The sequence below is a fragment of the Malaya genurostris genome, chromosome 3, assembly GCF_030247185.1.
Source record: "Malaya genurostris strain Urasoe2022 chromosome 3, Malgen_1.1, whole genome shotgun sequence".
Taxonomy (NCBI): Eukaryota; Metazoa; Arthropoda; class Insecta; order Diptera; family Culicidae; genus Malaya; species Malaya genurostris.
In genome coordinates this window covers 29,010,494-29,032,834 of record NC_080572.1, presented here as the reverse complement: position 1 = coordinate 29,032,834, position 22,341 = coordinate 29,010,494, and the positions used below count along the sequence as shown (strand labels likewise).

General features: G+C 39.6%; 1 protein-coding gene across 3 annotated transcripts in view; it reads left to right on the top strand.

Moving 5' to 3' along the window:
* Nucleotides 1-498: 498 nt before the first annotated feature.
* LOC131434927 (transcription factor collier) overlaps nucleotides 499-22,341 on the top strand; it is a 128,074-nt gene continuing 106,231 nt past the window's right edge. The window contains exon 1 of one of the 3 annotated variants that reach the window (XM_058602216.1): nucleotides 499-1,812. In XM_058602216.1, coding sequence (XP_058458199.1) covers nucleotides 1,691-1,812 — 122 coding nt within the window. In that variant the 5' untranslated portion in view covers nucleotides 499-1,690. The remainder of the gene's footprint in view (nucleotides 1,813-22,341) is intronic. The other 2 variants (XM_058602214.1, XM_058602217.1) reach the window with 2 other exon arrangements.

Here is a 22,341-nt window from a genome sequence, read left to right as displayed (position 1 = left end):
AAAACACAAAAACAGCACCTTTTTTCATTAACCAAAGAGGTTTCCAACAAAAAAAAACTGATATGTACACGCCTCCCAAAGTAAACAGAAGAAAACAAGCTGCGAACAGACCTCAAGGAAAGAAGAATACGCAACAAGTCACCTATCCGCACAGTCGTTTTAGTACAACAATCGAAAGAAAGAGTACCTGTGAAAATATAAATAAAGAACCAGTGGGAGTGGAGTGAGAAGAAATAGCGACATATATTTACCCGAATGAAAGAGAGCGATAGTATGTTCATATGATTTTCCCCTTAAATTTTCTACACAGTCAATAGGAGAGATAAAATGCAATCGGTGAGAGTACATGGAGGTGTTTTATGGTAAGGGGTGGAGTTTAATATATTTTGTATACTTCTATTTTTATGACATTTGGTTTTTGAGCCGATCTTGTCTGGTCAATAGTACTCAGAAATCGATCTAGTGCAAAGTATCGATGCAAAGTAGCTGAGGTAGTTAAAACGTTTGCTGAACAGAAACTGTCAAGTTATCTAAGCTTGTACTAAAATATCTGCTTTATCGATAATGATGCACGCACGTGGTTGTGTAGAGAGAAAAGTCACAAGAGCGTTCGACTAGGCGGAGCCTACTGGGACTGAGAAGATTTGACTCAAGAGATATCCTTTTCATACAGTTGGGAGTTCGCGCATTGGGAATTAGTACAGCAATAACGAGTTAGCAGCAGCTAGAATGAGAAGGTTAGCAGGATGCACACAGGGATTGTAAATCTGACAGTACTCTCTCTGGTCATGTATCCGGTGTGTATACGCACACATTTATAGGTCCCGTGCTATGATCAGTAGGGACACACGTGTACTCTCGAGTGGAAGAGCGAGTCAGAGGGCAGGTACCATCCTACTCTGACACTCTAACGGTGGTAGACAGATGAATGGGAAAACTCAAAAGTTAACGTCAACCGGGGGTTGTGTGCCGTTGCTCGGGCATGCTGCTACTGGTTCTGTTCGCTCCGGATATGTATGTATGTCAGAGAACAGACATCGCGCGTTCGGGTCGCACTAGCAACAGTAGCAGCGGTACCAGTGTAAAACTCCGATCGTAACTTTCCGTTGCCGATTTCAGTTGGGGTTTAGCAGTCACACGGGACGAACGTTTACACTCTCTGGAGATCTGCTCGGAACAGGAGGGAAACCGTTTTGTAGAAATCGGACACTTGAGACCAACACCTGTTCATTGCCTTTGGCGCAAATAATAAAGTACATGTGCTAAAGTGTGTGGTGACATCTGCCGACCGTTTAGAAACAAGTGATTTGTGTGATTCGGAAAATCATCTTCGATCTCCGACAAGGGAGTCGAAAGTGGCATTAGATTTGAATTCGTGAAGATTGTTGAAAAATTATATTACTATTGGTTTACATTTTGAACAGTATTCAATTATTAGTACACCTGAAAACGTTTGTGTTGGTGTCGTGCAGGAGATTCAGAAACTTCACATTCAGGTCCTGAGGAACCTGGGTGTTACTTTTTTCTGTACAAATCGAGCAAAATAGTCGTCACAGTGTACGACAACGGACTTAAGCTGCGTTCGGACGAGACAGTGCCGGGCTTTAGCTCGGCATCGCCATGGCCAACGCTCGAGCTCGAATGGGGTCGTAAATTGTACCCGTCATCGGTTCCTCGTGGGGCAGGTGGAATGATGTTCGGATTACCACCAACCGGTGCCGATATGAACCAACCCCGTGGACCAATGACCTCACTGAAGGAGGAACCTCTCGGAGCTCGAGCATGGATGCAACCCGCCGTCGATCAGGCAAAGTAAATACCAAAAACATTCACCTTTTTCATTCAATTCTGATAATTTGCCAAAACCTCAACACAATAGCGTAAACATACTATCAACTGTAATTGTACCAAAATTTATGACCTTACTCATAAATTATCCACTATTCACCATGGTCATTCTATTGGTTACAATCGCAGACTAGCGGTAATATTGGTCCTGCGTTCGAAGTGTCATTTAACAGCTATCAGCAGGTTCATAATTAAAACCACCGAAGATGTCAGCCTCCGATAAAAATCCGACACTGTCAGCCGGCACGCTATCCATGCTCATATTTCATCCGCGTACAGTACTTTCAACGCCAGCTTGTCTAAATCTAAACTGCAGCGATAAGCGCGATAGGTATGCGAGTCATTTCCGCGGCCATAAATTGTTTCGGCGCGTGCAAACAACTCTCGGGTGGCAAATTTTAGAAATTCCTGCCTAGGCCTGGGGCTCACAGTTTTTCATAGCATAGAAGCACATTCCCTGTGTTTCCAATGACGATGATGAAGTCAGTGTTGCGTGATAATCATTATTGCAGGCGGCATTCCCACCCACAACATAGGATCCGAATTCGACACGCATTTTCCCGTTACTTGTTTATAGCTGATATCCGTGTTTTTCTGATTGGCGCAAAATATTACTCATAAAAGCGATAAAATTGTACTAAATAGTGCGTGAAAAGTCTCATTTAGATAATTATTGCTGTTTGTTGAGTTAGATTCCGATGAAATTCAAGTGCATTCATATTATGGTGCAGAGTAAATACGTATTTTTAAATAGTTTTTTATTATATAAATACTTCTTTGGTCAGTTATTCAGTAATTTGTATATATAGTTGAACTCAGTAAATATGGATGCTGTTGTGGATTTTTGCAATTCTCATACAGAAAGGCGATGCAATCACTGTGAAAACCAACTCTTTAACCGAGGCCTGGAGGTCCGTATATCATATACTATTCGACTCAGCTCGACGAACTGAACAAATGTGTGTGTGTGTTTCTGTATGGGTGTATATGGGTGTGTATGTATGTGTGTATGTAACAAAATTGTGCACTCATTTCTCTCGGAGATGGCTGAATCGATGTTCACAAACTAAGATTAATAAGAAAAAATTCACTCGGTTTTCTCAGATATCGCTCAACCGATTTTCTTCAACTAAAATTCAAATTAAAGCCCTTGTAGTCGCATAGCCTGCTATTGAATATCATGTGGATCCGACTTCCGGTTCGGGATTTACGGTGTAAAATGTTCAAAATGAACTAAATAAGTGCACTCGATTTTTTCAGAAACAGCTCAACCAATTGTCACAAGGTAAGGTTGATTATGATAAAATACTTTGACTTTGAATGCATCGATCATTGTTCCTGGTTCAGAAACGGCTAAACCGATCTTCTTAAGCTCAGGTTCAAATGAAAAGTATTATGTTTTCATAAGTTAATGTAGAATTTTATTTCCGGTTCCGGAAACACAGGGTAGTGTATATGAAATTTCAATCTGTCAAATAGAGCGATAATGCAAAAAACGTAAAAATCCTTCTAAATTTTATTCAAAACTGTTTCAATTTATATATTATGCTAGTTGCTGGCCAAACAAACCGATTTCAACTATGCCGGCTCCCAGCTCCCTGTTCCGTAACTACCATAAATAGTAGTCGAAAAACACAAAAACGTTATTTTCTCAGAAACAGCATAGACGATTTATTCTTAGACTCAAATAAAAGGATAAACGTATGTAAAAATAGACTACTTTTGATCTTTGTTCGGATCTCACTTCCGGTTCCGGAATATTTTTGTTGTGTAGTTAATGAGGATGAAGATAACGGAACGAGAGAAGGTAATGATTTGGTATAAATAATTTTCAAAACAGCCTTCATTTCTTTTCATCTATTGTTTGTTTGGTGGACAGATGCAGAATGAATAAGTTATAATATAGTAATCATATGCTAGTGTATTTTGATATATTAATATTAATACTGTTTATGTTCATGTTCATTACTCACAATATTGAATTGTTACACTCCGTACTAAAACACGAATATTTAAAAAAATGTATCATAGATGGGAATTCAGATTCTGACCTGCGTTCAAGAATATTTTTTTGGAATCTAGAAACAAGATAGGAAAATCGCACCACCTAGACATAGCGTTGAGAATTTTGCTCACTCGGTTAATGCAATGAAAAGTCCATAGATGGAAATACTATGGAAACACGGAAATAAAAATAAAAATTTATATTCATAGTGTGCAATCAAAATCCCATTTTGTAGAATTTCGGTTGTTGTTTCTTCATTGAGTTATAGAATCAAATACAACATTGCAAGAAAAATTCAGTCGTAAATAGTTTAATGTTTTGACAATATTTTCTACACTTGTTGAATCATACACCTTTCCACCTTCTAAACAACTTACAAATTTTACTAACATATCTTATCTTGTTGTTTCTGTGTTATCATAGCGATACTTTATATTTCATTTAAGGAATCAAGAAATTGTACAATATCTGCTTAGCATCAAAATCTTATACTAATTTATATTTGATGAGTTATTCATTGAAATTCAATTGAAGTTCTGCCTTCAAATAAAATACAATTGAAAAAACTTCTTCAGCCTTAGATAAGAGATATATTATGATATTATTCTATTATGACTGCTAGAATATAAAATAACTGAGAAATTCGTCTTCTATAAATATTTTGTTCTTGGTTTGCTATTACAAACCAAGAATGTTATGTTTTGTTTCTATTTTCTCATACAGATATTGTCATGATTTTTGATATTTTAACTCTTATTTCAAACTAAATAATATTTTCAGCCATTGAGATGTTTGGTTTTATTAACAAAATTGTTTATTAGTTTGCAAATCACTTCTACCCGCGTTCAGGTTATCTTGCTGTTTCGGATGCAGAAAAAACTAAGGTCATTATTTTCTACCACTCGAATCACTTATCCACCTTCTAAATAACTTACTAAATTTCAGTAGCTGCATCCGAAACCTGCTATGACAAAACACTCTACTCTGAAACGCTTCATCTGAGTAGTTTCATCCCACCATCGTAGCATACCCGGTTGGTACAAAGTGAGCACAAGCGAAACTGGAAGCAATCTATCTGATATCTTGTTGTACCGCTGCCACAAGCAACCGGGGATCCTCGTTCACTTTTTCGACTGAAAAAAGGAATACGCGCTGAATAAATTTTCTTCATCCTTTCCCCGGGCTTACCGACAAACAAACTTCTACAGACCGTTGAAAAGAAGGGGTTAAATGGTTTAAATCGGTTAGAAATCTTGACACCTTTCGCGTTTGCTTTCGTGTACTTTTGGTTGGATGCCTTTTTATGTTAGCCGCCACACGACTGCTACTGTGGCTTTTGAGAAAAGTTCTTGCTAGTTGATTCTGTGTTTCAACTTCAGTGCTACTTGTAATAATATAGTAGTAATTTGTTTCACTTTGTCCTTGCTCCATTGGGCGCATGGTTAGGTGCTATATTCATGTTTATCACAGTGAAGGTAATTCGAGTAGAACGAAAAAATCGAAAGCAATAATCTCATTAACCTGCACTATTACCCGAATAATCAAAATATTGAATACTTATGTTAATTATTCAAACTAATTAAAGATTTCATGTAGGAAATTGATATTGCAACTAATTTCAAAATCATAGTATGTCATATCGTCATTAAAAGTTGTTATCGTTATCGTTTCCTTTAAAAATGTTTACAGAGGTAAACAGCAATGAGCTGTGAAAAAATTGCACAGAAATACTAGAGACATCGAAAAATCAAACCGGCTAGCTTTAGCTAATGTCCTCTTTATGGTAACAATACTATCTGCGTTTAGAAGTTATTCAATCACTTTTTGGAACCGAATCAGATGGCGCCAGACGATAATCTGTATCAGATATAATTTCTCACCCAAAGAAAATTTCAAATTTTTATATACAATTTTGTTCAATCGTGCATTATTAGTCATCTTTTGAGTTTTGAGTTTACTACTGCCATTAGGGTCTCTGCAGGCTTCACTGCAATCGATTCAGCTGCTTTCATATAAAATTTTCGATTTTTGTCTATAGATGTAACTTGTTGTTCATATTTAGAGAGTTCTATCTTCGTGAGATCACAATAACGCTCGATAAGTCGCAACTCCGGGCAGGTGGATTCACCTCTTTCGGTAGAACATGTACTTCATTCGCTTTATACCATTCCAAAACATCTTTAGCGTAGTGACAAGATTCCAAAATAGGCCAGAATAGCGATTTTCAATGCGACCGCACACAATTACTTTTCGCACTTGGTCTTCTTTCTACGCCATCTTCGATCTAAAAGCTTGTAGTACCACCAATAATTGATTTTTCACAATGAACAGACAAACGTTCATCAGCCTGCGAAATATGTCACGCGTGGATGGAGTATTTTCAGAGATATACGTATGTAAAGGTGTCCAGATTTCGTCGCGAACAAGTCTTTAAATTCAGAAATGACTGAACCGATTTTCAAAAACATAGGTTCAAATGAATGTCTTCCAGTTTCTGAAATACAGGGTAAAGTGTGCTTAAAATTTCAAACCGTAATACAAAGCGGTGATGCAAAAATAAATTGTATCACCACACCACAACGTAGATTGAAACAGGTTTTGTTATCATAAAACTAAAAAAAATTTAGACTAAACCTAGTCTAAAAATGAAAAAAAGAAACAGATTATATTTAGAAATAAATTATATGCTATACTAAAAATAATCTCGTCTTAACTAAGTGATATACTATACTAATTTTTTTATTAGAAGATGGAACCATTCATCTTAATCAACACATGGTATGCTGGGCTGGCCTCAAATATGTATACTACCGTCCATTATCTGCATCAACTATCCGTTCATCTTTCACTTATTCTATGGCATGTGCAGCTCACCATATAACCAAACATGCGACGGCTCATCGGACTCCAGACCATCAGAAACCGAATACATATGCATGACGGACCAGGAGTTGATGATAATGATGATCTTATTTGCCGGTAGATGATTATGGTCGTAATTCTGAGCCACCAACCTACGCAAACGAATTGTGCTGTGAAACAAGCCTCGGTTTCGGTATCAAACCATTAACATTTCACCACAAAGAGCCCATGTCGGTAAAACGAGATATGAGAGCGATACCAAAAGCCCCATAATCATGAGGTTAAAATTCAATTCAATTAATGTTTGTAGGGCCGACCACACAGCTCGATAGCCGATGATGGAGGCAGATTATCTGCTAGATAGGAAAAGCAGAGTTGGTATTGGTAGTGATGATCAAACCGAGGTGGGCAAGCATAAATTACGCAAGGGGAGTGTTGATTGGAAATAACAGCAGAAACAAGACTTTGGGTTCTACTGAGAATTACTGAATGCCTTATTTGGGGTGCATAATGCGATATGAGCAAATCGAAAACAATTAATGAGCCTCAAACATAAATTGAATTTAGCTGAAGCAAGTAGTGACGAAGAAAGTGGCTTAAGGATTGTTTCGAATATGGCATTGGTCGATGTGATTAACAAATCATGAATGAAGTAAATTTGGAATCAGTGGCATACCTTACCATCATATATCAAATTTGTCCATGAATACCATCGAATATCATAAAGTTTTTGCGATCATCAACATGAAACTATCTACCAGCTTCTATTTGAAAAGAATAATTCTGCGTCAAAATCTACATACATTCATATATCCTACCGTGGATGACTAATAGTATGACGGTGACCGTACGAACCGACTTCGATTATACCGGTCCTCGAGTTCCAGTGCTGGAAGTACATATAATAGTGAACCCACTTCGTGGACTAACCCACTAATGGATGGCCTAACCGATCAGAGAACTGTTCAATTCTCTATGTTATACTAGTTAATGCACAAACTATCCCTTGGTTTCTTTCAAAAATCGAAGAGAAACATTTTGAATAGAATACTACAGTATTATATATGAGAAAGGCATCATTACACCAATAGGTGGATTAAAACAGGTTTTTAGCAAATTCAATTGCTTTCCACTTGTTATGCTATTTGTTTTACTTTGTTGCAAAAAATGCACCCGCATCAGATCAAGGTGCTTTTGCTCTTTACGCTAGGTTTGATTTCAAGCAACGAAAGTCGGCAACGAGACCGCTTGAAGTGATCAACAACGGCATTTTTTCGTGTTGACGGTGGTAGATTTACTCATTTCGAGATATTCTTATTGTTCAAACGTTATATTGTTTTTGGATTCAATCGCATAGCCCTTAGCGGTTTATTTTGTCTACATTAGCTTGATGTTAAATTTCTGGGATATTACTTTTGATTTAATAAATGAAAAAGATTTTCCGTACGTATATTAGAACCATTGAACAAAAATCTGATTTTATTGTTGATCAATACGAAATAATGAAATAATCGTAATAATAATAATAATAAACTCTCTATATACGCAATAACGTTATCCATAAAGGATATGAAATCAGCAGTGAAATAATGTATCCTTAAGTTCATTTTTATGAGCACCCCAGTTATGAAAGCATGAATTTATCAGCACTTCTCGAACAAATCATCAAATAAAGCTAGTACTAACGGATCATTAAAGCTGCTTATCGGTTCTTGCGATCAACACACACATTCAACAGTTTAGCACAAGGTATGAACGTAGTCTGTGATTAAACTTGTCCAGACAACATTCCCCGAATTTGTGGAAGATCTCATTCCTACCGTAGCTCGGTAGCCGCACGTCCTGCTCGAAATTAATCGAACACGATGGGATACGGGAAAAGAAATCCGGATAATTATGATTATGTGACCTAGCGTGCACGGAATGAAAAGGACACTAACACAACTTGCACGGTTATTGTAGCATGTTAGTCGATGACGAAAAGGAGATAGGCACGAAATACAAAGGATCACGCACCACCATGCTTCGTCTAATGCGTGGGACTATCAATTTAGTCTATTTATTATACTACTAATTAGGTTTTAATGATTGCGTCTGCCTTCTCCATTGATCGGACTATTCCACAGATCCGTAACACATATAAATGCTGGTTCAACTGTAAAAACGTGCTCAATCCATCTAGCAGTGAGATGATACCTTTTTTATCAATCCGTATGTTTTTTTTTGCAAGAATATTCTTCGGTGTTTTAGTTCTCATGGCATTATTTTAATGACCATCGTTTTAAGCGGCAATTTGAGATTATAATCACACATTACTCTGTAATGTCGAAACTGCAAATCGGATCGAATTTGAATCTAAAAGTGTGACAATCGTTTGAACAATCCTTGATATGTCGAAGTAAGTTCCGCTTCAGAGTTTACGGTTATTTAAGGTACTTCCAGAGCCGATATTCGGGAGCCAGCATAGCCCAAACCGATTCGTATGGCCATGTGACGAATAAATTGCAATAGTTTTGAGTCCAACATTAAAGCTTTTCGGGATTGTCATCTACTTTATCGATTTGAATTTTAAAAATTCATCATCCTGTAATTCCAGAATCGGAAGTCAGAATTACATAAAATTAATTAAACAATTCGATACTGGAGCCGGAATTCGAAAATCGGTGTAGCCGAAGTCAGATAAATTCACCTGAGTAGCTGTATAGTTTACATTTGATTCAAAATATTTGAAAATCAGCGTCGACATCTTTGAGAAAACGTAGTGCGAATTAAAATCGAATCGAAAACTGAATATCACTAAAACTGAAATAAGTGTATTTGGTTATCGACTATCCGAATCTGTGAACCCGATAAACCTGATTAATTTATGTGACATAGACATTTTTATACTTATCACCCTGTATCCCCTAAACAGGAAGTTGGATCTGACTGAAAAGTAAGACGTTCTATAGGATCTTAAAACTTTTCATTTGAATCTTAGATGATTCTTAGATTTCATTTGAATCTTATATCGGTTCAGCCAACTCCTAAGACAAGGTGTATTTCCGTGCCGATGACTGAATGGCTGCAGGAGGTTAAACAATGCAGTCGTGAACGGAATATCTTGGGGGTTTCCCTTACTGTGTTAAGCGAAGCTCTTACGACTTCTTTCTTCGCAACTCGTGGGATTTAAATGATTAAAACATTTAAAAAAAAATCCTTACATGGTTCGCTATAGGCGATTATAAGCCAATATATTTGGTTTCTTTTAGTTGTTGTACGATAAGTGCTGGAGATGGAGTGTTCATTACTCTAATTGATTATGGTTATAGTAGCACAAATCAATCTCCAGCATAAACGTACAGCAACTATAAACCTATCCAGACTTCTGCAAGAAGGTAAAGCTTCTATAGCTTTGGTTCAAGAACCATATTTCCAAAAGGGAAACTTCTACGTTGGAAAATTGTTAAACCCAGTCTTTGTTGCCTTTGGCAAGAACGGTATGACTGGGTGGGCAGCACAGATATAAATTCGAGAGGCTCTGATATGATGGAATTTGTGAGCAGTACAAATCTGCACATAGTCAATGCAGGAAACCGTCCAACTTTTGCGAGATCTGGAAGAGAGGAGGTTTTGGACTTAATCTCTGCTCTGATGGAATTGCGCATGAGTTGGTGAATAGGCTCGTCTCCGATGAGCTCGAATCTTCATCGTCTGATCAGAAGTACATCTTCTTTGATTATTCAAACGTTAAATTTGATATTATCACATATCGTAATCCCAAAATTACAAACTGGGACCTCTTTGAAGAGGGCTTGACGACTAGATTTTACGGGTACCAACCAACAATTGAAACCCCAATTGATTTGGAAAATGTTGTCGACGAGACAAATTCACTCATAGTTGCAGCATATGAAGAAGCTTGTGCACTTGAGATTGTGCGAGCTACTAGAGGAACTTCTTGGTGGAATGCTGAACTTGCTAGACTAAGGAAACTATGCAGAAGAGCTTGGAACCACCGACGCAGAGATGGGTCGGAGGCATTCGTGTCGACTCGAAGGGCTTACAAAAATGCTCTTCGATCGTCTGAGCGAAGTGGTTGGCAAAGCCTTTGCACAAATGTCTCTAGTCTCAACGAGGCTAGCAGATTAAATAAGTTACTTTCGAAGTCTAAGGACTTTAATGTCAGTTTCTTAAGAACTTCAGATAATGAGCACTTGTCTGATGAAGGTGATGTACTTCACTATCTTTTTAAAACTCACTTTCCAGGATGTATGGATTCATCACTGACAGCTCTTCCCGAGACTTTTCCAAGCAACGATTCTTGGGCCCTTGCTCGAAGCGTTGTGACGATTGAATCGATCAAATGGGCAGTTGAGAGTTTTGCTCTGTACAAGTCTCCTGGAAAGGATGGAGTTTTCCCAGTGCTACTGCAGAAAGGGTATGAACAGCTTGGCAGGCAATAATTGTCAAATTTATTCCCAAAGGCGGTCGCGACACTTATGAGGAAGCGAAGAGTTTCAGGCCTATCAGTCTTAGCTCATTTCTTCTTAAAACAGTGGAACGCATAGTCGATCACTATATCAGGAATGTTAGTTTTGGCGTGCATGCGCTACATGTAATACAACATGCTTACCAGCGTGGAAAGTCCACTACAACCCTGTTACATGATGTTGTGTACAACATTGAAAAAGCTTTCTCACAAAAGCAATCTTGCTTGGAAGTTTTCCTAGATGCCTTTGATAACGTGTCTTTCAATTCAATTCTGGAAGCAGCCCGTGGTCATGGCATACCTTCAAGTATCACAAATTGGATACACGCAATGCCTAGCAATCGACTTCTTTGTTCATCGCTTCGGCAAGCAGAGATTAGAAAGCTGAGTGTCTGTGGGTGTCCTCAAGGTGGTGTACTATCCCCACTTTTATGGAACCTAGTCGCTGATGGGTTGTTAATGAAACTTAATAACCTTGGATTTCCGACTAATGGTTTTGCCGACGATTATCATATATTGATGACCGAAATAAGCATTAACACTCTCTTTGATTTAATGCAGCAAGCCCTGTGATTTGTTCAACAATGGTGTTGTCAGGTTGGATTATCTGTAAATCCGGGCAAACATCAATGGTACTTTTCACTCATCGTGGGATAAACACAAGAGCTCGTCCGTTACAGATTAAAAGGGCTTGCATGGCTTTCGGCCAATGCAGACGAGCTTTTGGAAAATCATGGGGACTCAAACCCAGATACATTCATTGGATCTACACAACTATTGTAAGACCAATTTTAGCATATGGATGTCTTGTATGGTGGCAGAAAGGAGAAGTCGCGACAGTTCAGTCAAAGCTAAATCATCTCCAAAGGATGGTCCTAATGGCGATGACAGGAGCATTCACGACAACTCCTACTGCTGCTCTAGAGGCGCTACTGTGCATTAAACCACTACACGTGTTCCTAAAACAAGAAGCATTATCTTGTGCATACCGTCTTAAGGTTACAGGGCTTTGGAACAGTAACCCGTAAGATTATGCTACTAACCACACTCGCTTGTGGTCTCAAATGGTTACGTGGGATGAGTATTTACTCGCTCCTAACGACCTTGGGCTGCATCCAAACATGCCAGTAACTGGCGCAACTTGCAATCTTGCGCTCAGACTCATTTTTACCAGATTTAAATCTACAAATACCGCTGGAAGGTGAGACGTGACAAGGGTCATTTTAGCAAGAAATCTTTTAGTAACTTAACTTTTCCCTTCCAGCAAAGGAGCCGAGCTTAAGCATCTCATCAATGCGAATCACTCGGGTCTCTGAGATACCGAAAAATACCGATAAAGGTCTTTTACTCTTTACATTCCGAACCGGCAAAAGAAGAATGCAGTAGCAAGTAGAAAGTAACAACTTTTGGTAGCTTTTCCGGACTAGTAAATAGTAGAGCACCTTCATCGGAATTTTCCGGCAGATGTTTACGGTCGATTCCTCTGGTAGAAAGTGAAAGTTAAATTACTAAAAGATTTCTGCATGATGAAATGAACCTTGTCACATTTCACCTTCTATATCATCACATGAAGAAAATCACTCAGAATCTTTTGACGTAGGACTATGTTTTTTTTTTTCAAAAATATAATATAATTTTAAGGCACACTGCTTAAGCTCTAAGATGCCAAGGGTATATTCTAATCTAAATTAACGACTAACTTAAAACTAGAATAGTATCATTAGGTAATGTCGTATCGGGGTCGCTGATTCTCGAAAATTCAACTTTCTGGTGGCGATCAGCAGTGGTCGGTGAATTGAATATAGCATGAGAGTCTTCCAGATGGCGTTGGTAAATATCTATGTTGGCCGTATCATTCAGTCCGTGTGGGAAAAATCATCAGACTACAAAGACTCGGCGGGTGGCCCGCAGCCTGGTCATCGACTGGAGCGGTTCTCCGTTGTCGGTGATGGTGATGTTACTGAAGAGAATGAAAGAGAAGTAAATATTGTGGAAAACGAGGTAAAAAGGGGATGTGGGAACAGCATGTCTAAATACGACAGAGATTTAATTAGTTGCCATCGAGATGGTGAAGAGACGGGGGAAAGGAGAATGAAAAAGTTAGTGACAAAAAAAAGATCTTGTTAGTTCCAACAAAGATGGTAGACAGGGACGGGGATCGAGAGAATCGGGCGGATGACTACGTTTTTGCTTTCTATACCGGTGTGCAAATTCAAAATACTGAGAACCGTACAAACAGTGCTCAGGTTTTGAACATCTATATCTCAATCATTTTTAATTAATTTTCCATATCATTACATGAACTGCTTTAAAAATATTTCTACACTTCGATTGGAGTAGATGAATCTTTATCTATAAAATCATATTTCAGATAATTGGTGATCGAAACTTCAGTTAGTAACGAAAATCTTTGTCATGGTTTCTTCTAACAAATACATACAAGTTCACGATTTCCATTAAATTTCTGCGTTTCAATGAGTGTGTTCGCTTTTAAGAAAATCACTCATACAAACCAAGATTCTATATCGAATAAACTTGAGCTCTGTGTGGTTCAGAAAAGAAGTAAAAGTTGCTAACACATCGTTACGGAACACACACGGAACTAACCATAAAAAAATATTATTTCGTGTGCAGGCATATTTTTTATTCATCAACATTATCATCTTCATATGACATACAATCGTTCTAGCACTTTTCATAATTTTTCAATACCATCCTTATAGCATGATTTGTCACTGGTCTAAACATCGGCTTCCTTAGCGGCGATGACCGTCTTATTCGAGTTAAAAATTTTTCGCTGGCGTTCTGATCCGCAAAGAACAAGCAATCGCTGGGGCTAGATAATTGTGAACAAGGTGGATGAGGAAACAGATCGAAGCCCAATTCGTTTAATTTTGTCATTGTTTCCATTGACTTATGGCACATTGTCTTGGTTAACGGTGAATCACTTTTGATGGTACTTTCCTGTTCAAGATAGTCGATGTTAATTATACTTCGAACATCTAAAAAACTTACGCCATGATTGTTCCAGCTACTTGTTACGTTTTCCGAAGGCTTTCCCAGTCTGAATGCTGGTATGACACCGGATAAAAAAAAGTGGATCCATGTTTCGTCCACTGTTCCATACCAACGCATTCCATTTTATTGCGGCAGACTTTTGTTGATTATGAGCGGCCGTGTTCGAGATCCGTTTATTGACGATTTTTTTATGCTCAGATTTTCGTACAAGATCGTAAAAGAGCTTCCAGTTCATGTGCTAACGATATCAGCATATCTAATCTCACGAACTTTGATTTTGCGTTCATACATCACGATTATCAAAACTTGTTTAATTTTTTCCGGTTGACTGCTTCAATTAGCCACGCTCAAAATAAGAATACCACAAATCTTCATTTTCAATGGATCCTAGTGCGGAAAACACTTCTCAAGCTGGGCTTGCGTGTTTTTTTTTTCTTTAAAAAGCAATGTTTTAGCAACACACGGAATTCGTTATTTCCATTTTTCATAAATTAATTAGTAACGTCACTTATATGTCGATAGATTCAGTTTTCCTGGTGCTATTGATGTTAAATGTTCTTTGAAGGTTGGTACTTTGAATTGAAAACAAATATTGGCAGTGATTTTGAAACCAGGTTAAACCTTAGATGCGAAATTTTGTTGTAAAACTTAGCACCGAAAACTCTTGAAACTTCTAATTTACGCGTTTCATGAATAGTTTTATAGAATCAATATTAACAAAACGACAGCAATTTTTAGGGATAAATAACATTTCCATTAGAATAGAGAAATACTTCGAAATAGTGGGTCGTTCTCCGCAGTATGAAAAATTACCCACCTGGGTTTAACATGTTTCACCGGCCCTGACTACATATCCGGGTTTTTGGTTCTCCATACATGGTTGAGTCTGTGTAAGCAGAGCTACAATTAAAGGATACTCTCTCGTTTCTCACCCAATGTGGTAAGGAGTTATAGTCAGAAAGGTTCATCGTTCTTCCTGGAGTGAATGAATCCTTTTTGTATTCACCTTAAATAGGGTTTAGCAGATTGTTTGGCATCTCTTATGGTGTACCGAATTTACTTCTGCTCGTACATACTGCGAATCGTTCTGCATTCTTCCAGGAATGCAGAATGGTGTCGATTTGGTAATCTCTAAATCCTCTCGGGGGTTGGAGGTTTTATAAACAGTGCATCGTTCTTCAGAAAGAACGCACATAGTAACAAATCTATAGGTTTTACAGCAGACTGTTCGGGACCTCGTAGAGGTTCAGAATTTACTTCTGCTTCCACTAAATGTGATCCTCAGCAGATTGTTCAGCATCCCTTAGGGGTGCAGAATTTACTGCTGCTTTTTTTTTTGTTTTTGTGTCGTAAATTTTTCCCATCCTCCTAGTCCAAACCTTACCATTTCCTTTCAATCCTTCCCTCTTATATATCGGGAAAATGATGCTAAAATAAATTGAAATTCCGACAAAAATCGTTGTATATAATACGGCTGAAAAGACACCAATTGTAGCTGAACACCCAATTAAAATCTAAATAATTTAATTTTAACTCATATTTAAATAAATAATAAATTTGAAAAAAAAAGTTTGCATTGAATGCTCTCGCATAGCTCATCCGGATTACGCGCTCAAGCAACAGCATTTTCATATGTGTTGCTTCCTTGAGCCAGACAGTGATTCAGAGTGAAACGATTGCTTATTCTTTTAAATTTTGGTCTCAACTCAAAAACAATTTCATAATAATTCACATCATTTTTCATATTTCATTCAGTAATATTAAGATGAAATGATATTTTTCATGTACGAAAAAGTTGTAAGATATCAATAATATTATAATACATTGCCGTTTCAACCTTCCGAGTGAACGGACGTGCTTTGTGTTTACTGCGAAAGCGTTGAAAACCAGTGCCGTGTGTGATAAAGTGACCGGACGATCAAAACTAGATTGCTATTGTGTAATAGACAATAGTGCTTTTTCCTGTGAGAGGTTTTATGCACATTATATACTGAAGCAGTGTATTGTTGTGAGCGGACGATCGAAACAGTACCGTTAGCCGGTGATTGTTCGATCGATCAAAACAGGCCCAGCGGTGTACGTGATATCACTGTGCGGATTAAAAAAGAGTGTGCTTTTTCCTCTCGGAGGTTTTTTGCACACCATCGCAGCGGCGATACGCCGATCGACGAGGGCTAGGCCTTGGTGGCCCCCGTTGGATTTAAGGTAAGTATCATTATTTAGTTTTTTTTTTCCTTCCTGCATTCGACTGTTCTATTTCTCCCCGATTCACTTATTTCTGTGCGGAGGTAGCTCCGCAACATGTCTAGTGTAAATTCTGACCCCCCCGTTCCCGATGATCAAATGGAGACTTCCCTTGACTATAAAAAGTCTCGCATAAAGAGCTATCCGGATGGGCTCGCACTACCGGCCGGTCCTTATGCGGTCTATTTCCGGACCAAATCGAAAGAAAAAAAATTAAATATTTTAAAAATATCGCGGGGCCTGTCCTCGCGATACAATACTATAAAAAGTTTTGATAAGATACGTCCAGACAAGCTCAGGGTCCTGTTTACCAGTTCAAAACAGGCTAATGAGCTCGTTCAAAATGATCCTTTTACGCGGGAGTACCGCGTCTACGTGCCAGCTCGTGAAGTCGAAATCGACGGTGTGGTCACCGATTCGTGTTTGACTTGCGAGGACGTTCTTAAGTACGGGGCGGGTTGTTTTAAAGACCCCTCACTTAAGAATGTCAAGATACTGGATTGCAAGCGATTGCATTCAGTATCGATCGCCGGGGATGGAACAAAGTCCTATCCCCAATCAGACTCTTATCGTGTGACCTTCGCCGGTTCTGCTTTGCCCAACTACATCCTCTTGGACCGGGTTCGTTTGCCTGTTCGCCTATTCGTACCCCGAGTAATGAACTGTACTAATTGCAAACAACTGGGGCATACAGCTACCCATTGCAGCAATAAGCCACGTTGTGCTAACTGTGGGGAAGCTCATGCGGACGGCTCTTGCGGTAAGGATGCTGAAAAGTGTCTCTACTGTAAGGAGGGTCCGCATGACCTCTCTGATTGTCCCGCTTACAAACTGCGAGGTGATCGAATGAAGCGTTCCCTAAAGGAGCACTCCAAGCGTTCTTTCGCAGAGATGCTTAAAAGTGCCACCCCTCCTAAACAGACAACGAACCCACATGCCTGCTTGTCAACTGACGAGAGCGATTCTGACGACCCTTTGGAAGGTCCATCTTCGGCGGTCCCTCATAGCTGTAGGAAAAGAATAAATAAATCCTCTCATAAGCTACCTAGTAAGGGTTCGAAGGTGTCTTCCGAAGGGCTTCGAAAAGTTACAGCTAACGGGAATCGGGACACAACACCGAAGCAAAAAGCTCCTGGTCTCGGAAAACTTAATTCCGAGATGGAATTCCCACGACTTCCCGGGACTACAAAATCCCCAAGCGTCCCAGAAAATCTACCAGAGAACCAACTAGGTGCTGGACTTATCAAGTTCTCTGATGTTGTGGACTGGATTTTTACAACTTTCAATATTTCAGATCCTCTTAGAAGCATTTTAATTGCTTTCATGCCAACAGTAAAAACATATTTGAAGCAGTTGACTGCAAATTGGCCCCTTCTCTCAGCGATTGTATCCTTCGATGGCTAAATCATCCACCGAGGTCACGGATCTAATCACTGTTTTACAGTGGAATTGCAGAAGTATCATCCCAAAAATAGATTCTTTTAAATTTCTAGTAAATAATCTGAAATGTGACGCATTTGCATTGTGCGAAACTTGGCTAACTTCTGAAATATCCTTAAACTTCCACGATTTTAACATTTTTCGCCTGGATCGAGATGTTCCCTATGGAGGAGTACTTTTGGGGATCAAAAAGTGCTATTCTTTTTATCGAATTAACCTCCCCTCGATACCAGGTATTGAAGTTGTCGCATGTCATGTTACAATCAAAGGTAAGGACCTTTGTATTGCTTCCATCTACATTCCCCCTAGAGCCTTGGTTGGGCATCGGCGGCTCAGTAATATCATAGAGCTCCTTCCCGCACCGACGTTGGTTTTAGGAGACTTTAACTCACACGGTACGGGATGGGGCTGTCTTCACGACGATAACAGATCAGCTATGATCCATGATATTTGCGACAACTTCAATATGACAATCTTGAATACGGGAGAAATGACACGGATTCCTGCACCACCAGCAAGACCAAGTGCGCTGGATTTATCCCTTTGCTCGACATCGCTACGGTTGGATTGCACGTGGGAGGTAATTCCTGATCCCCACGGTAGTGATCATCTACCGATCGTAATATCAATCACCAGCGGCTTAAAACCATCGAAGACAATCAATGTTTCGTATGACCTCACACGAAATATTGATTGGAATAGCTATGCGACCTCGATATCTGAGAAACTTGAAAGAACTCTACAACTTCCTCCGGAGGAAGAGTACACGTTTTTGGCTGGCTTGATTCTCGATACTGCGATTCAAGCTCAGACGAAACGTGTACCCGGCGCAAAAACTAACATCCGTCCTCCCAACCCGTGGTGGGACAAAGAGTGCACAAATTTAAACGCGGAGAGAGCCTCCGCGTATAAAAAATTCAGAAAAAATGGAACACCTGATAATTACCGGAATTACGCGGCGTTAGACGTTAAAACTAAGAACTTGATTAGAGCCAAGAAACGCGGTTACTGGCGTCGGTTTATAGACGGCTTAACGAAAGAAACATCTATGAGCACTCTTTGGAACACAGCCCGACGAATGCGCAACCATAACACCACGAATGAAAGCGAGCAATACTCCAACCGCTGGATATTCGATTTCGCTAAAAAAGTATGCCCAGACTCTGTTCCGGAACAGAAGATCACCCGCGCCGCGACACCAAATACAAACGAATCACCGTTTTCGATGGTAGAGCTTTCACTTGCACTTTTGTCATGTAACAATAAAGCCCCGGGATTAGACAGAATAAAATTCAACTTGTTGAAAAATCTGCCTGACCCCGCCAAAAGACGCTTGCTGAATTTATTCAACAAGTTCCTCACGGGTAATATTGTCCCACACGACTGGAGACAAGTCAGAGTTATCGCCATCCAAAAACCAGGGAAACCAGCCTCCGATCACAATTCGTATCGGCCGATTGCTATGCTTTCCTGTATCCGGAAATTGTTCGAAAAAATGATTCTGTTTCGTCTAGACAATTGGGTCGAAACTAATGGTTTACTTTCAGATACACAATTTGGTTTCCGCAGGGGCAAAGGAACGAACGATTGTCTTGCGTTGCTCTCAACAGAAATTCAAATGGCATTTGCTCGTAAAGAACAAATGGCGTCAGTTTTCCTAGACATTAAGGGGGCTTTTGACTCAGTTTCTATAAATATCCTATCTGAGAAGTTGCATCAGCATGGTCTTTCGCCAGTTTTGAACTACTTTTTACATAATCTATTGTCTGAGAAACACATGTACTTTGCGCATGGTGATTTGTCGACAATACGATTCAGCTACATGGGTCTTCCTCAGGGCTCATGCTTAAGCCCCCTTTTATACAATTTTTACGTAAGTAATATCGATGAATGTATCAACACATCTTGCACGCTAAGACAACTTGCCGACGACAGCGTTGTGTCTATTATAGGACCCATAGCTGCCGATCTCCAAGGACCATTACAAGATACTCTCGACAACTTATCATCATGGGCTCTTCAAATGGGTATCGAGTTCTCTACGGAGAAAACTGAGCTGGTTGTATTTTCGAGGAAGCGAGAACCAGCACAATTACAGCTTCAACTAGGGGGTGAAACCATAGCTCAGGCCTTCACATTTAAATATCTCGGGGTCTGGTTCGACTCCAAAGGCACCTGGGGATGTCACATTAGGTATCTGAAACAAAAATGCCAGCAGAGAATCAACTTTCTTCGTACAATAACCGGATCATGGTGGGGTGCCCACCAGGAGACCTGATCAGGTTGTATCAAACAACGATATTGTCCGTGATGGAATACGGATGCTTCTGCTTCCGATCAGTGGCGAACACTCATTTCATCAAGCTGGAAAGAATTCAGTATCGTTGTTTGCGTATTGCCTTGGGTTGCATGCAATCGACTCATACGATGAGCCTCGAAGTGCTGGCAGGCGTTCTTCCACTGAAAAACCGGTTCTGGGATCTCTCATATCGTTTGCTCATTCGATGCGACATTTTGAATCCTCTGGTGATTGAAAACTTCGAAAGGTTAGTTGAGCTTAACTCTCAAACCCGTTTTATGTCCTTGTATTTTGATTACATGGCTCAGAATATTAATCCTTCTTCGTTTGTTTCCAACCGTGCTCATTTCTTGGATACTTCTGATTCTACTGTGTTTTTCGACACATCCATGAGAGAAGAAATTCGTGGAATTCCGGATCACGTGCGCCCTCAAGTGGCCCCAAATATTTTTTATAATAAATTTAGAACAGTCAACTGTGAAAAGGTGTTTTACACTGACGGATCAAACATCAACGAGTCCACAGGCTTCGGCATCTTCAATCAAAACATCACCGCTTCTTACAAACTCAGTGATCCGGCTTCAGTTTACGTCGCAGAATTAGCTGCTATTCAGTACACCCTCGAGATCATTGAAACCATGCCCAAAGACCATTACTTCATTGTCACGGACAGTCTAAGTTCAATAGAAGCTCTCCGGGCAATAAAGCCAGGAAAGTATCCCCCATATTTCCTGGGGAAAATACGGGAACATTTGAGAACTTTATCTGAACGGTCTTATTTAATATCGTTAGTCTGGGTCCCTTCGCATTGTTCCATTCCGGGCAATGAAAAGGCAGACTTATTGGCTAAAGTGGGCGCATTGGAAGGTGATATTTATGAAAGACCAATCTGCTTCAATGAATTTTTCAGTATCTCTCGTCAGAAAACTCTCGAAAGTTGGCAAACTTCATGGACGAATGACGAACTGGGACGATGGCTACACTCCATTATCCCTAAGGTATCGACGAAACCTTGGTTCAAGGGGATGAACATGAGTCGTGATTTCATTCGCGTTATGTCACGGCTCATGTCAAATCACTATACATTCAACGCACATCTCCGGCGTATCGGGATCGTGGAGAACGGGCTCTGCACCTGTGGCGACGGTTATCAGGACATCGAGCATGTCGTGTGGTCGTGCGTAGAGTATCGTGACGCCAGGTCGAAGCTACTGGAATCCCTCAGGGCCCGAGGTAGACCGCCTGAGGTGCCGGTTCGGGATGTGTTGGCGAGTCGGGATAGTTCATATATGCTTCTCATATACCAGTACCTCAAACACATTGATATACAAGTGTAATGTGTTATTCCTCGCTCAGAAAATATAATCTCCACCTACAGGTTCGACACTAACATCCGCCCGATTCTCTCGATCCCCGTCCCTGTTCACCATCTTCATTGGAATTAACAAGATCTTTTTTTTTGTCACTAACTTTTTCGTTCCCCTTTCCCTGTTTTTTCACCATCTCGATGGCAACTAATTAGATCTCTGTCGTTTTCAAACATTTTGTTCCCACACCCCTTTTTTACCCCGTTTCCCACAATATTTACTTCTTTTTTTCATTCTCTTCCGTAACATCACCATCACCGGAAGACCGCTCCAGTCAATGACCAGCATGCGGGCCACCCGCCGGGCCTTCGTAGCCTGGGGGTGTTTCCCGCGGACCCTCACGGACCGAAGAATGCGGCCAACATAGAAAATTACCATCGCCATCTGGAATCATCTCATCCTAAATTCAATTCACCGGCCACTACCGATCGCCAGATACTATATTACATAATGATACTACTCTAGTTTTAAGTTAGACGATAATTAAGATTAGTAAATACCCTTGGCATCTTAGAGCTTAAGCAGTGTGCCTCAATATTATATTATATTATTGAATAAAAAATAAAAAATATTTTAATATTTGATCATGACTTTTTCGCCTAACCCATTTTGAAAATTCCTATTTCGAGATTGATGCACTCCGAGTCAGATTGTGCCCATATAAGTGGGGATGTACCTCAAACCAAATGCGTTTTATAACTAAAGGTTGTAATTTTCGAACAGTATATTTTTTTATCACACTATTACTTACGCAAGAGCAATTATTGCCCTAGTCTTCCCTACACCG